The following is a 12,688-nucleotide window of genomic DNA, read 5'->3' on the forward strand; positions in this document are numbered from 1 at the left end:
TATCCATCCTTGGGTTTGCATCCAAAATTAGCTTTCAAAAACTTGATCTTGCAGATATGGGTAATTCGGCAAGTCAATGGGCTTACATAACTCCATACCGGCTCGGAGGGTGGGAAGTCATTTGATTCCTACATGCATCGGCACCATGAACGGAAATTGAGTACTATTGGATGTAACGAAAGCTGATATAATTCGGCTTGATCCTCGAGGCATAGGTCCCCTTGGAAAAATGTCATAGCCAAAATTGGGTGTGTGAAATAGGAATGTTTTTGCAGAAGAGTGGTGAAGTGTGAGGGTGGGAGAGGCTCTGTGAGGTCAATGGCATGTTGCATAGATGAAACGGTGATGGCATTGAAGAAGAATGTTAGCATTTGGTACACCACTCAGTGTTCTAGAGCTAATGTCACTATGTTCAATGAGGACACCAGTATCATTCTATGGTCGTTTTCTAGCTGTTCATCAGGTGAGAGTGAAATCTTGGGAACTTCCTCCAATTCTGTAATCTATTGCTTTCTTTGCCACAACATCCATTCTTTTTGTTGGAACGCCTGCTCAAGTTGCATTGTGCGGCCATGTTGGTACATATTTGTCTTGTAAGCCTGCAGTACATGCTCATATGTGATCATGTCCTTTCTTCTTATTAGCTCTACTCTTTCTTCTTCTAGTCTTTGGATCCTTGCTGCATCCTCTACCTTTTCCAATTTGTTCTTCTCCTCTGCTTCCTTTAGTTGCTGTTCGAGATGTCTGACTTGTTCTTGAGGCACTTTTTTTTTAAAATGCCACATCAAGTTCTTTCTCCATTTCATCTTGGTCTGTGATTCTAGCTTGGAGATTAACGACTTTATTTGGTGTAATTCATTGTAATAGGTTGTGGGCTGATTGAGTGAAAAAGGAAGGAAGTAAGAGTAATAAAGAAATTAGGGTTGAACCTCCCTTCAAAAGGTCTTTGTATAAAAGCCAAGTCAGTTGACTTTGGTCTTCATTCCTCATTTGATGGAATAGAGTGAGTTTGAGCTTCCTTCAACTTGTTGTTTGTTGTTCATTGTCTCCTTGTCCCTACACTCTTGTTGCTATGTTACAAATCGATTCCTCGACAATGGCACCAAAGTTGTTAAGCTCCAAGTGGAGACTCATGTGTCGTGGGGATCTTCTAGCCAAGCCGCTATAACACCATATTGGGGAATATGGGAATTTCCCACAAGTTTGGGACACGTGGTCAAAAGTTTGGATTAACCATAACTTGAACACCACTAATCCAAAATGAGCGCTTTATAGCTCTTTAGATTCTATTTTTCAAGCGCTTTCCAATGATAGGTCATATGATAGGGTTTTGAGAAACTTACAAACATGTTATCCATGTCCCCTTTTTTAAGTATTCAAAAATGGGAATTGGGAAATTCCCAAATTCACTAATATGGTGTTCTATGGAGACCTCGTCCTCCAAGCCACTTCCTTTTCAAAGCCATTCTCATGTGCAATCATGCGGTGGCATGACAAACACTGTCCTTGGCTTTGTTCCATGTTGCAATTGAATCGAAGGGGAGAAGGGAATGAGAAGGAGATGAGAAGGAAGCATGAGCGTAGTGAAAGGGGAATCGATTCATAATGTAGCAACAAGAGTGTAGGGAGAGGGAGACAATGAACAACAAACAACAAGTTTAAGGAAGTTCAAACTCACTCTATTCCACCAAATGAAGAATGAAGACCAAAGTCAACCGACTTGGCTTTTATACAAAGATATTTTGAAGGGAGGTTCAACCCTATTTTCTTTATTACTCTGACTTCCTTTCTTTTTCACTCAATCAGCCCACGGCCTATTACAATGAATTACACCAAATAAATAGATATGGTAGAGGTATTTTACAGGGTGTAACATGCCCCCCTTCCTGTTCAAAATTCCATCCTTGGAATGGCTCAAAATAGGGATGGATTAAGAATATTAGTTGTCAGACATGCTTTAATAAGAGCATGTCTAGCAAAAAATTTCTCAGAGAACCCTATAAAATATGGGTGTGGTGGCCAAAAATGGGTGTCTACCATATCCTTGAATGTGCGGATATGGTAGGCATGGAGATTGTGTACACATATGTATAGTTGGCATATTTGCTTAAGATTAGGGCCGATATTCGGATTGAATGTAATTTCATGCTACAATCCAGGTTCCTGTTCCTCGTGAATTGGCAATTGTCAAGGCATGGTATCAAGTAGCAAAATCATTAGACAGTTAAAGTGACATGCTGTAACAAATGCTGGATCTGGTACATTTTGAAACTTTTGGTTCCAGTCCTGCAATTGTTGGGCAAGTCCTGTGGATGTGGTTGTTGGTGTGAGACTGAATTTTGAAAAATTATATACAATGTTGGAATATTGCTTGCGCAAGTCCTTAAATGTAGTCCAGCTCCATCTTCTTGTCATGGCCCATAAAGGTAGGGTTGATGCATCTTAACCTATGTGCGTTATAGTACATTCTCCATGCAAGAAGACTTTGCTGTAAAAGAATTGTATACGCCATTGTGGTTGTAGTCCCATTTGTTCTTCCATTGGAAGGAAGTGGCTTGTCTACACCTGTTTGAATCCGCCTCACTGTCTTCAAGATGATCATCCACCTAGCACCACATTGTATTGCTGATAAATCTTATCAAGGTGTGGACATCCATTATGTCTATCATTATTAATCATTGTTTCTTCATTTCTTTGGTCCATGTGGATAGATCCACTTGTGATTGTAGGTCCTGGAAGGTGTAGATGGTTTCTGTCCACTCTTTTGGGGGTGGGGTGGTCGATGTAATGTAGAGGTCTCATCCTCGCTGGGAAATCTTCTAGTAAATTAGGAGAAATTTGGGCTTGGGCCGAAGCAGCTTTTGTATTTGTGACGAGAGGTTTAAGCATTTGCTAGACATAGGAATGAATGTCTTCTCCTTCCTATGCTTGTTTGCTCATAGCTGGCTCTGCTTTTGCTTCTTTTTTTGTCATCTTTCCTAGGTGGAGAGATAGCTGGGATATTAGGAAGTGAATGGGGTCTTCTTGGGCCCTTTAATTTGCCCAAGCCTAATCAAGGTGATTAAGGAATAGCCAAATGGGGGGTTTCCATGTGGACTAAAATGTTGGGTTTTTAAGAGAGGTGTAAGAGTGGTCAAAGGGTGCACTTTTTTTCCCAAAAAGGGGAAGGGGGGGATTTTACAATTTTCGGACCTCCATAACTTCTACATACAAGCTCCGATTTGAGCGGAGATTACAGATCCGTGATCTACGCATCAAGAGCTTTCCATAGATATGTTACATGATATGGTTTTATCCGCTAGATTTTAAATTCCATTTTCCCTCCAAAATTCAAATTTGAATAAAGTAGCCGTTTTGAAGCTTCTAATTAGAAAACGTTTCTTCTTAAGAGAAAAGGTTTGACTCCCTTAAACTGCCAAATAAAAGGGCCCAAGAAGCCTTCCATTGAGGTCCTAATGGGGTGATGTTTGTAGCTAGAGGAGTGCTGAGTAAAGAAGATTTGGTGGGTTGGGCAGAACATGTGTGTAGGGCTTCATGGTTTGTTTGGATAGACCAGGTGAGAGGATTGGTGTGGTCTTCTGGAGGGCGCTTTAGTGCTACGAAAATGGCCCACTCTGCCTATTGTTCTTTTAGTGTTTGTCCTTCTAAATAGGCTACCTGTGAGGTATCATAATTATTGGTGTATGTAGTATACATGGTGCTAAGGCATTCATATACTCTGTTGTACAATATAATGATGCCGAGGGGTTTATATTGGGTTACCCCATGATCTAACAAAAAATGATGACACCGGCGTGCCTCTATCCATCCTTGGGTTTGCATCCAAAATTGGCTTTCAAAAACTTGATTTTGCAGATATAGGTAATCCGGCAAGTCAATGGGCTTAGATAACTTCATTACTGGTTCAGAGGGTGGGAAGTCATTCAATTCCTGAATGCATCAGCACCATGAACAGAAATTGAGTACGATTGGATGTAAGGGAAGTTGATATAATTTGGTTTGATCCTCGAGGCATAGGTCCCCTCAAAAAAATGTCATAGCCAAAATTAGGTGTGTGAAATAGGAATGTTTTTGCAGAAGAGTGGTGAAGTGTGAGGGTGGGAGAGGCTTTGTGAGGTCGATGGCATGTTACATGGATGAAGCAGTGATGGCATTGAAGAAGAATGTTAGCATTTGGTCCACCATTCAGTGTTCTAGAGCTAATGTCACTATGTTCAATGAGGCCACCATTATCATTCTATAATCATTTTCTAGCTGTTCATCAGGTGAGAGTGGAATCTTGGGAACTTCCTCCAATTCTGTAATCTATTGCTTTCTTTGTCACAACATCTGTTCTTTTTGTTGGAATGCCTACTCAAGTTGCATTGTGCGGCCATGTTGGTCCATATTTGTCTTGTAATCGTGCTGTACATGCTCATATGTGATCATGTCCTTTCTTCTTATCAACTCTACTCTTTCTTCTTCTAGTCTTTGGATTTAGTTGCTGTTCGAGATGTCTAACTTGTTCTTGAAGCACTTTTTTTTTTAAATGCCACTTCAAGTTCTTTCTCCATTTCATCTTGTTCTTTGATTTTGGCTTGGAGCTGCTCTGCAGTTGGCTTTGGTTTCGCTTTAAGATTTGAAGTCCAACCGTTTGGAAGTGAATTAATGTCTTCATGGAGTTTCTTCTCTTTTTGCTACATCCGGATGCCGTGCTTTATATTGCTCATATGTGGCATCATCATCTTTATAGTTGTACGATGAAAGCATTATCTTCTTTTGCTCTTCTGCCCTTGTCCTGATAGTTTGCATTAATATTGAGGCTAATAGTAGGCTGTTAAGCCTTTCTGTGTTTAGATCTTGGGGGGTTGGCACATGATGATGTATTTCTAATTTTGGTTCTTCCTCAATTACTTGGTCCTCTTGTATCTTTGATTTTCCCTTTTCCTTTTGTTTTCTCACCTCTTTTGTAGCTTTATCGCTTATGTGCTGTTTGGCTATTGCTTTCCACTTTTGTGCCGCTTCTTCCATTTGTTATTTCTTCGATTCTTCTATTGCCTTTGTTGTTTTTGCTTCATCCCTTTCCTTTCCTTGACTCCTTGTTGCTATTTTCCTTGCCGATGGATCAACTTTTACTTTTTTAAGCTGTGGCTCTGGTGCAAGCTCTTGTAACTCGATCTTGTCCTTGCTGGCAAATCCAAAATTCTTTTTATCTAACCTCCATGCTACTAGGTGACATTATGATGAACTTAGGAGACATACCTGGTTGATTTTGGTGATTGAATGTCATTTATGCCTTTGATAGGTCTTTGGTATTCACATACTTGTCTACTAGATGGTATTTGGTAGCAATACTCATACTCCTGATGTAGTGTTGTGTCATGGCACTATGAAACCAGATGTGTATTGCTGGCACATGACTTTGAAGCTGATTTGGAGAAGAAAAATTAGTGCAGAATATTGAACCTATTGCTATAGAATTTTGAACTTTCTGAATCAATTAAGGCAGATGTAAGTGTTTGGAAAGTGCATGCTTATGCTCATTTGATGATTGTGCCGTGCTCCTAGGACCTATTCTATTTACCCTCATTAGCTTGGACTTTGGTTTGACACTGGAAAAATGTGAGTGCTTGTGCAAAAATGTATCTGCCTTATGTGAGGTACTTCCCCTTAGAACCCTAGAGTTTTGTTGGACTTGATTGTGCCCTAGCTTAAGTTTTGACCTTCAGTCGATTGTAGTGAATTTAGACACTTGGTTATGGTAATGCATTGAGAAACCAAGTGGCATACCTTGTGGCTGATACCTACAAGGTTGATGGTACCTTCAATTGCGATGTTGTTATAATCATCGAAGTAGCAAGACCTTTCAGCATAGTCATGGTGTCCTTTTGGCAATGTTAGCTTCGGGATGATTTTGGATACTTGTGGTGTCATGATGAAGAAAATGTTTTTATGGCATAACTTCTTGATGGAAGTAGGTTCTTGTGTGATTGTCTTCATTCCTACTTGCCCTTTGTTTTTGAGAGAATTGGTTTAACCCATGGTAGGCTCCTGTGGAACTACTTTAGGCCCAATAACTTTTTTTACTTGGTATTATATTGGCGATAAGGGTAGAGATGTTGATGAAGAGGAACTAATGGTGCCTTTGTCTTTCCGAGTAGGTTCTTGTATATCTACCCTTTGAATGATAGATGAGATGTCTATCCTTCATCAGGTAAGTCCTTGTGATTCTACTCTTTTAGCTTGTTGTGTGGATGATGTTGGTAATGGGCTTTGCTCCTATAACGGTTCAATTGTTTTACGAACCCATACCTTCTTTGTTTGCATTGCTTACGGCTATTGTTGCATGATAGCATGTGGTATTCTTGTAGTACCTTTAGATATTCCTCTAGATGATGCACTATCCACCCACCACTTCACCATAATAATATGCACGTTTTTGTTACATGTCCACCCAGTACTCACTATGATCTTTTTCTAAGGGGAACTCACCCTCAAAAACTCTGCCAATATATATCAACTCAATCTTCACCCCCTACTGCTTGACCTAAAGGCATGGTGTATCATTTTGTTAGAAAGCCATGATCTTGATAGAGATAATATGATAGAGCTCAGTGTTCCTATGATAGCTGAGGTTAGTTTACCTTGGTGTATTCTCCAATTTTTTGCTTTGTTTGCCAGTAATTGGTGTGACTTTTGCTTGATTTTCTATGATGTGTTACATTTTGTTTTTGTTTTGGACTAGTGTTAGTCGACTGTGGTATGGGTACCTAATCAATTGGCGTCACTTGGGTTAGGGTTTAGTGTTGTATCTTTTGACCCATCAGTGAGTTGAGTAGAGACGATGTTCAGTGATCGGTGAGTCAGTTCACTCTACCAGTTAATCTGTGAGGACATTGTGAGACTAAGTGGATGGACCACCAATTACTTTGATGTCATTCCAACCATGCCAACATCTAGGATTAGATGGGTGTTTTTGGATTGGGTTTTTCTACACTTATTTGTGCACTGCACTTGCACGGCAACTGCTTGGACATCACTGGATGGGAGAGACATGGTGGGCCTAGGCTTGGTCCATGTTAGACCTACCCCACCTGGTAGTCACATTTGCCTATGCACTCACTTTATTTTCACATGCACTTTTCTTTATTTTTTGATATGTCATTCCGATTTGAAGATGGAGCCATGTGATTGTGAGGTTATGCATGTCGCAACCTACTAGCTTGAGTGTGGTAAGTGGGTAGGTTTAAGGGTGACAATTGTAGATTTTTTGTGCGCTTGAGTTGGAGTAGTGGTGTGGCTGCAGGTCCCCAAGGGGGGGAAGACCTCAGTTCGAACCCTAGGTAGGGTTGGAGTTCGAACTCCAAACCCCGCGCGTGAACAAAAAACAAAAATAGAAGAGCAGCTCTTTTATAAAGGGGGAGGGGGGGTTGACAATTGTAGAATGAAAAAGATGGTCACAAATTGTAGCTTCGATTAGACCCGCTTGCCATGAAGTAATTTGGTGAACCAGCGAGCCGATGTCTTTGGATAGCGTTTCAAGGTTAGGAAGTCCACAAAGTGAAGGCCAAAACGCACACTGTAGCCATCTGTCCACTCGAAATTATCCAACAACGACCATGCGAAGAATCCACGTACATCAGCTCCCTCCCTACAAAACACATTCAGTCCCTTTAATCTTCATCAACCAAATCTCAGTTGCCATCCTTCATTTATCCACAATTCATATTTTGCAGTCTCTGGCTTGCATTATCCCTCAATGCATCCCTACCTTGTCACCTTTGCCAATTGCATCAGATGATCTTTGTAAAATTGGACTCTTGTGTGGTCCTTCAATGCTTGCTTTAAAGGTATAGATGCATTATTTACCTCGTCCACCCCTAGAAAATTAACCAGATGATTCAACACGACGATCGTCAAATACAGTTGGTATCATTCCATCGATGTGTAGTACGAAAAAAGAAAAGTGCACAATAGTTACCATTTTCTGTGATGAAGATAGTTGGATTCGAATATTTTCCTTTCAAATAGTTCACAATCTTGTAGATGCCCGAAGGGACCATATACAGCCAAATTGATGCTGCCTGCAAAAACCGGGTGTCTTAGCTAATCAGCTAGTAGGTTTACATCTCATCATAACGTATTGAATAAATTCCCCTTTCTTCTAGATAGCTGTGAACACAACAATACTCTCTCTCAAATTTCAACATTTCTTGGACATCTAAAAATTTTGAATTCGGAAGAAGAAACAACTAAAGAGCGTTAATCACCATCGGTCCCATGGGCACCCCGTTGCGATCAAAAGCTGCAATGGAATGCAAAATATCGCAGCTCATTATGTGCTTTTGAGAATACAAGATCCAACATTGAAAAGACGATGAATGCCATTTTCAATTCGCTTACGTGATATATTACATCGACTGTCTAAAAAGATATCTGTCTTGTTGGGATCGGGAGGAGAAGCGACATCAGATGTGTAATATGTTGTATAATAATTGATACCCAAGAAATCGATTGAACGTTGAAGCTTTGTTCTCTGCTCCTGCGAAAATGTAGGCAGGCGATCTCCCACCAAAGTACGCATGCTCGGTGGGTAATCTCCGAACATTATAGGATCCAGAAACCTGCACAGAGTACGTAGCGATTGCGAAGAAAAGTGTAAATCAAAGCTGATGATCAGCTCTTGGTCACAACACATCAGTAGAGCTATGCAAAGCAGCTTTACGTTCAAGGTCCAACCTTAGGTTGTGGCTTACCACCCAACATAAAAATCGAGGGATCTCTTGACAGCTTCTGCATCCTGTGAGGAATTGCTTAGAGGAACAAACCACATAACGTTGAGTGCGATCCCTACCGAGCCTTTCTGCTTTTCCTGTCAGCAATCGTTTGATATTAAAGCTGATGAAGTAATATGTAGATTCCAGCGTTGGTTTACACCCGAATTCAGAAAGTAAGGGACTCGGGAACTTGTAGAGAGACCTGATATCTCTTTCTGTAAATGTCCACTGCCGCTGAGTGAGAGAGAAGAACATTGTGAGCCGCAAGGTAAGGTTCAGTTGCCGAATTTCCTGCGCTACAACTGCCAATGTAATTCGAACATCTGTTTGGTGGGAACAATCCATTGTCGTAACCCGTGAGAATGAAAACGTTGGGCTCGTTGAAAGTCATCCAATGCTTGACTCGGTCACCGAACTCTTTGAAGCAAGTATCAGCAAACATGCTGTAATCTTCCCTGTGTAAAAGATGGTTCTAAATTTAGTATTGAAATGAAGGCTCTAGTGAGAGAGATCCCAAACATAGGATCGGAACGAGAATTCCAAAGATAGGATCCGGTGGAACAGAAGACTTTTGTAACATTTGGAAATTGTAGCCAACGATGCTTTCTCCTAAAAGTTACTTACACAATACGGGGACTAAGCCAACCTCCATAAGCATCTTGAAGAGCTTGAGGGAGATCCCAGTGGTATAGCGTTACATAAGGCTGAATGCCTGTGTACCATAAAGTTATTTTCAGATCCTACGGAATGCCCACAGTTTTGTCAATCTCAGAACTAGAGTAACATTTAATACGTAGACGACAGACATGATCACGAGCATTTCGCGTTATCTGGAAACTGTGATCTATCTGACTTGCATCATAGCTTGCTTCACTTACCTTTCTCTAAAAGCTTGTTTATGAGATTGTTGTAATAGTCTACTCCAAGCTTATTTATCCGCCCTGATCCTTCTGTGGTATAGTTCCCATTCCGATAATTAGACTTTGAATCTTTACTGACTTTTACCTTCAGTTGCAAACTTCATATCCAGCTCGGCATGTTTGGTAGTTTTAATGTAGTCATACTAGTGAGGATTTGCAGCTTATGTTCTTTGGGTTTGTTAGGGGTAATACTTTGAGAAAGACATTAATGTTCAAGCTGGAAATGACAGGATGATAACGAAGAAAGGGAGCATTACGAGCTGATCAATTGAAAGCTGTGCTTTGGAATTCAATTGAAGCGCGACATGGTGAGCACCTGGAAATATTCGAGACCACGAGATCGAGAATCTGTATGCATCCATTCCCATTGCAGACATGAGGTCGACGTCCTCCTGCAAGCAATAATATGGACACCGTGTAGGTGAGCAAGAAGCTGCAAAAGTCTTGTGATCCAACACGCTTTTTAAAGGTAGAACCTTAAGCAACGTACTCCGAGATCGACTAGCAATATACCCTATAGAGATGGTATTCATCGTCAGCAACGGTTGCATTTGATTGATCTATGATGTTGCCTGCTCATGATTAACAAGAATTCACAAGTGAGAATGGTCTGTTTCCTGACAAGAACAATTCACTACATTCAATTTGAACTGGGATTGTTCAAAAATAGTCCATCTGATCTGCGGACTTGTTTTAGTGACGCAAAGTTGGATGTGGGCGGTTTGAAGAATTGATTTTGGAGGTGGAGCAAGCTCACTTCTGTTATTCGAAAACGAGTCCCAGATGCTTGGACCCCGTCCATCGGTCGTGAGCGCTCCCTCGTACTGCCAAAAAAGAGTGCACACAAGGCCGGCTGAATCTACTGCAAAGTTACTGATCCTAGCAAGCTATAAGGACTTGGAGACGGCACAAACAAGAAAGGAAAACTAAAACGAAATTTGGCGAGTTTTCCTAAAAATGTTTTTGGTAAACCCGACAACTCTCAAAAGATTCTTCTCCCTAGGAGAATCCACACTCAGAAGGTCCCCTCCCTTAGAGTTTTCTATATCAATAGAACCAAATTTCAAACTAGAATAATGGTCTCCCATAAGCAATCTTTCAAGAAGAACATAATGTTAACCCCATTCTGGGATTAACCTAGCATCTCTTTCATTACACATGAGAGATAGCAAAATAAGTGTCATGTAATGGAGCACTCTAAAGGTTATATTATGAGAATATCTAGGGTATTTGTTGATAAAAGACTCATAAAGAGAGAGCACACACACAAGAGAGAAAACCCTAATCCATTAGCGTAACCTCAACCATAGAGGGAAGCCATATCCACTCTCACACAATGCATAATAGAAGAAAACTATACACCTCACACTAATGTACTGTGTTCACACACCAAATAACCATATCTAATGTCCAAACACTGTGGCCGGCTAGACGTGGCCATTTATTGTCACACACATGCTGCTATCTACCACGCCAGTACATATCGTGCCTAGCTCTAGTTTGTAATCTCAACAGCCCCTCTCAAGCTCATGATGTACAGCCATATATGAAGAATGTGAGATCCCTCTGCCCCCTCCGCGCTCCGGCGGATGCCCGGTAGCTGACAGTGGAAGTAGCCCCCTCATGCGCGGGGCAGGGTTTCTTACTCAGGGCCTCGCCCCACGAATGTTCGGGCATGAGACTAGGCTAGTGGTCACTCTGAAAACCGAAACCGAAAAAATTTCCCATGCCCAAAAAGCGGGGACGATTCCACCTTTTTGAATTTTCTTAACGAATTTTTCTAACGTGATCAATTCTAAGCTATCCTTCAACTGAATAAACCAGATAGAAGGAAACTATCTCACTGATATAATTTGATCATTTTAGTAAATTCAACGCTTTTTTCCTGATCAAGATCAGGCACAGCCGTTGATTCACTCATTTGAAAAATTTATCGGGGAATTGACTAGCTACTCAAATCCTAGCGTAATCCTAAGATTTTTCAGTTTGATTATTAAAACTCCATTGATTCCAGCCTAACCCCATCTGGCCCATGGATTAGCCACCACCCTACCACTGGAATTGGTGGAACCGAACAAGTACTCACCCACCCATAATTGAAATGCCATTCTTAACTTTAGCTTTAGAAAACAGATACGCACACACTCCTCTTTAAAACTTTAATCTATAAAACAATCCATTGACAAACAATTTACTGGTTACACATGTCATACTTCAAAATTTCCATTGAGTCTTTGTTTCTAACAAAACAGTATCACTTTGGACTCTCTGTTGAGACCAGCAAGTCAACAACAAGATCCAATGATAGATTACAATAAACATAGATCCATCATATAGTATCTTCCTCGACAAATAGTATCTTCCTCGACAAACGCATGGATGTCCTCGGCACCGCGAGCCTGTGCATCTCCTGGGGGTCAGAACGCTCCAGGATCCTCCTTAGGTGTCTTGGCACTTCACTCGGGGACCGCTTCGTCGACCCTTGTCCATCGTACCGGAAGTGCACCATTTTAACCATACCGAGGCTAGTCAAGACCTGGGCAAGCTTTGCCGCGTGAGCTATCTCTTGAACACTCCCCGCCAACTGTTGCAACCGAACTTCCCTTAGAAAACATAAATGCCAAATGCTCCCTCCAGCATTCTGGCGTAAGACAGCCCTTTTAAGAAAACAGGGTTTCTATGCAAGTTTTTAGTTTTGATTTTGTTTGAATACCATGAATAAATCTTAAATTTGTATCCCAATACTTCTAGATCCAGGTCTGAATTCCAAACAGAATTCCTCGAATTCTGTTAACTTGATCCTCAGATCAAAATCAAAGTCTTAACTTAGTTTCAAATTCGATGAGTGTTTTGAGTGCATTTTTCCTAAACTGATCACATCGTCATTGATGAAAGAATTAGGTCTTGGTCAATAGTTTGAATCAGAGTTTGGGTCTGGAAAGGTTCTTCCTAAACTATCTTTCTCGAAAGGTACTATTTCAATTTCTCTTTTTCTAAATCTCGTTCGACGAA

At 40.9% G+C, this 12,688-nt stretch overlaps 1 protein-coding gene across 1 annotated transcript; it reads right to left on the minus strand.

The window, feature by feature from the left end:
- Positions 1-7,399: 7,399 nt before the first annotated feature.
- LOC147610683 (beta-glucosidase 11-like) lies at positions 7,400-10,251 on the minus strand. The gene is made up of 11 exons (XM_086785100.1): positions 10,190-10,251; positions 9,993-10,068; positions 9,635-9,706; positions 9,381-9,468; positions 8,959-9,211; positions 8,736-8,851; positions 8,383-8,603; positions 8,250-8,284; positions 7,961-8,063; positions 7,751-7,859; positions 7,400-7,630 (listed from the first exon to the last, which is right to left on the minus strand). Exons 2-11 carry the CDS (start codon positions 10,051-10,053, stop codon positions 7,456-7,458), a joined length of 1,233 nt encoding a protein of 410 aa, XP_086641226.1. The 5' UTR covers positions 10,054-10,068; positions 10,190-10,251; the 3' UTR covers positions 7,400-7,455.
- Positions 10,252-12,688: the final 2,437 nt, after the last annotated feature.

Source organism: Cibotium barometz, chromosome 48, assembly GCF_041138505.1.
Source record: "Cibotium barometz isolate CiBa-2024 chromosome 48, ASM4113850v1, whole genome shotgun sequence".
NCBI lineage: Eukaryota > Viridiplantae > Streptophyta > Polypodiopsida > Cyatheales > Cibotiaceae > Cibotium > Cibotium barometz.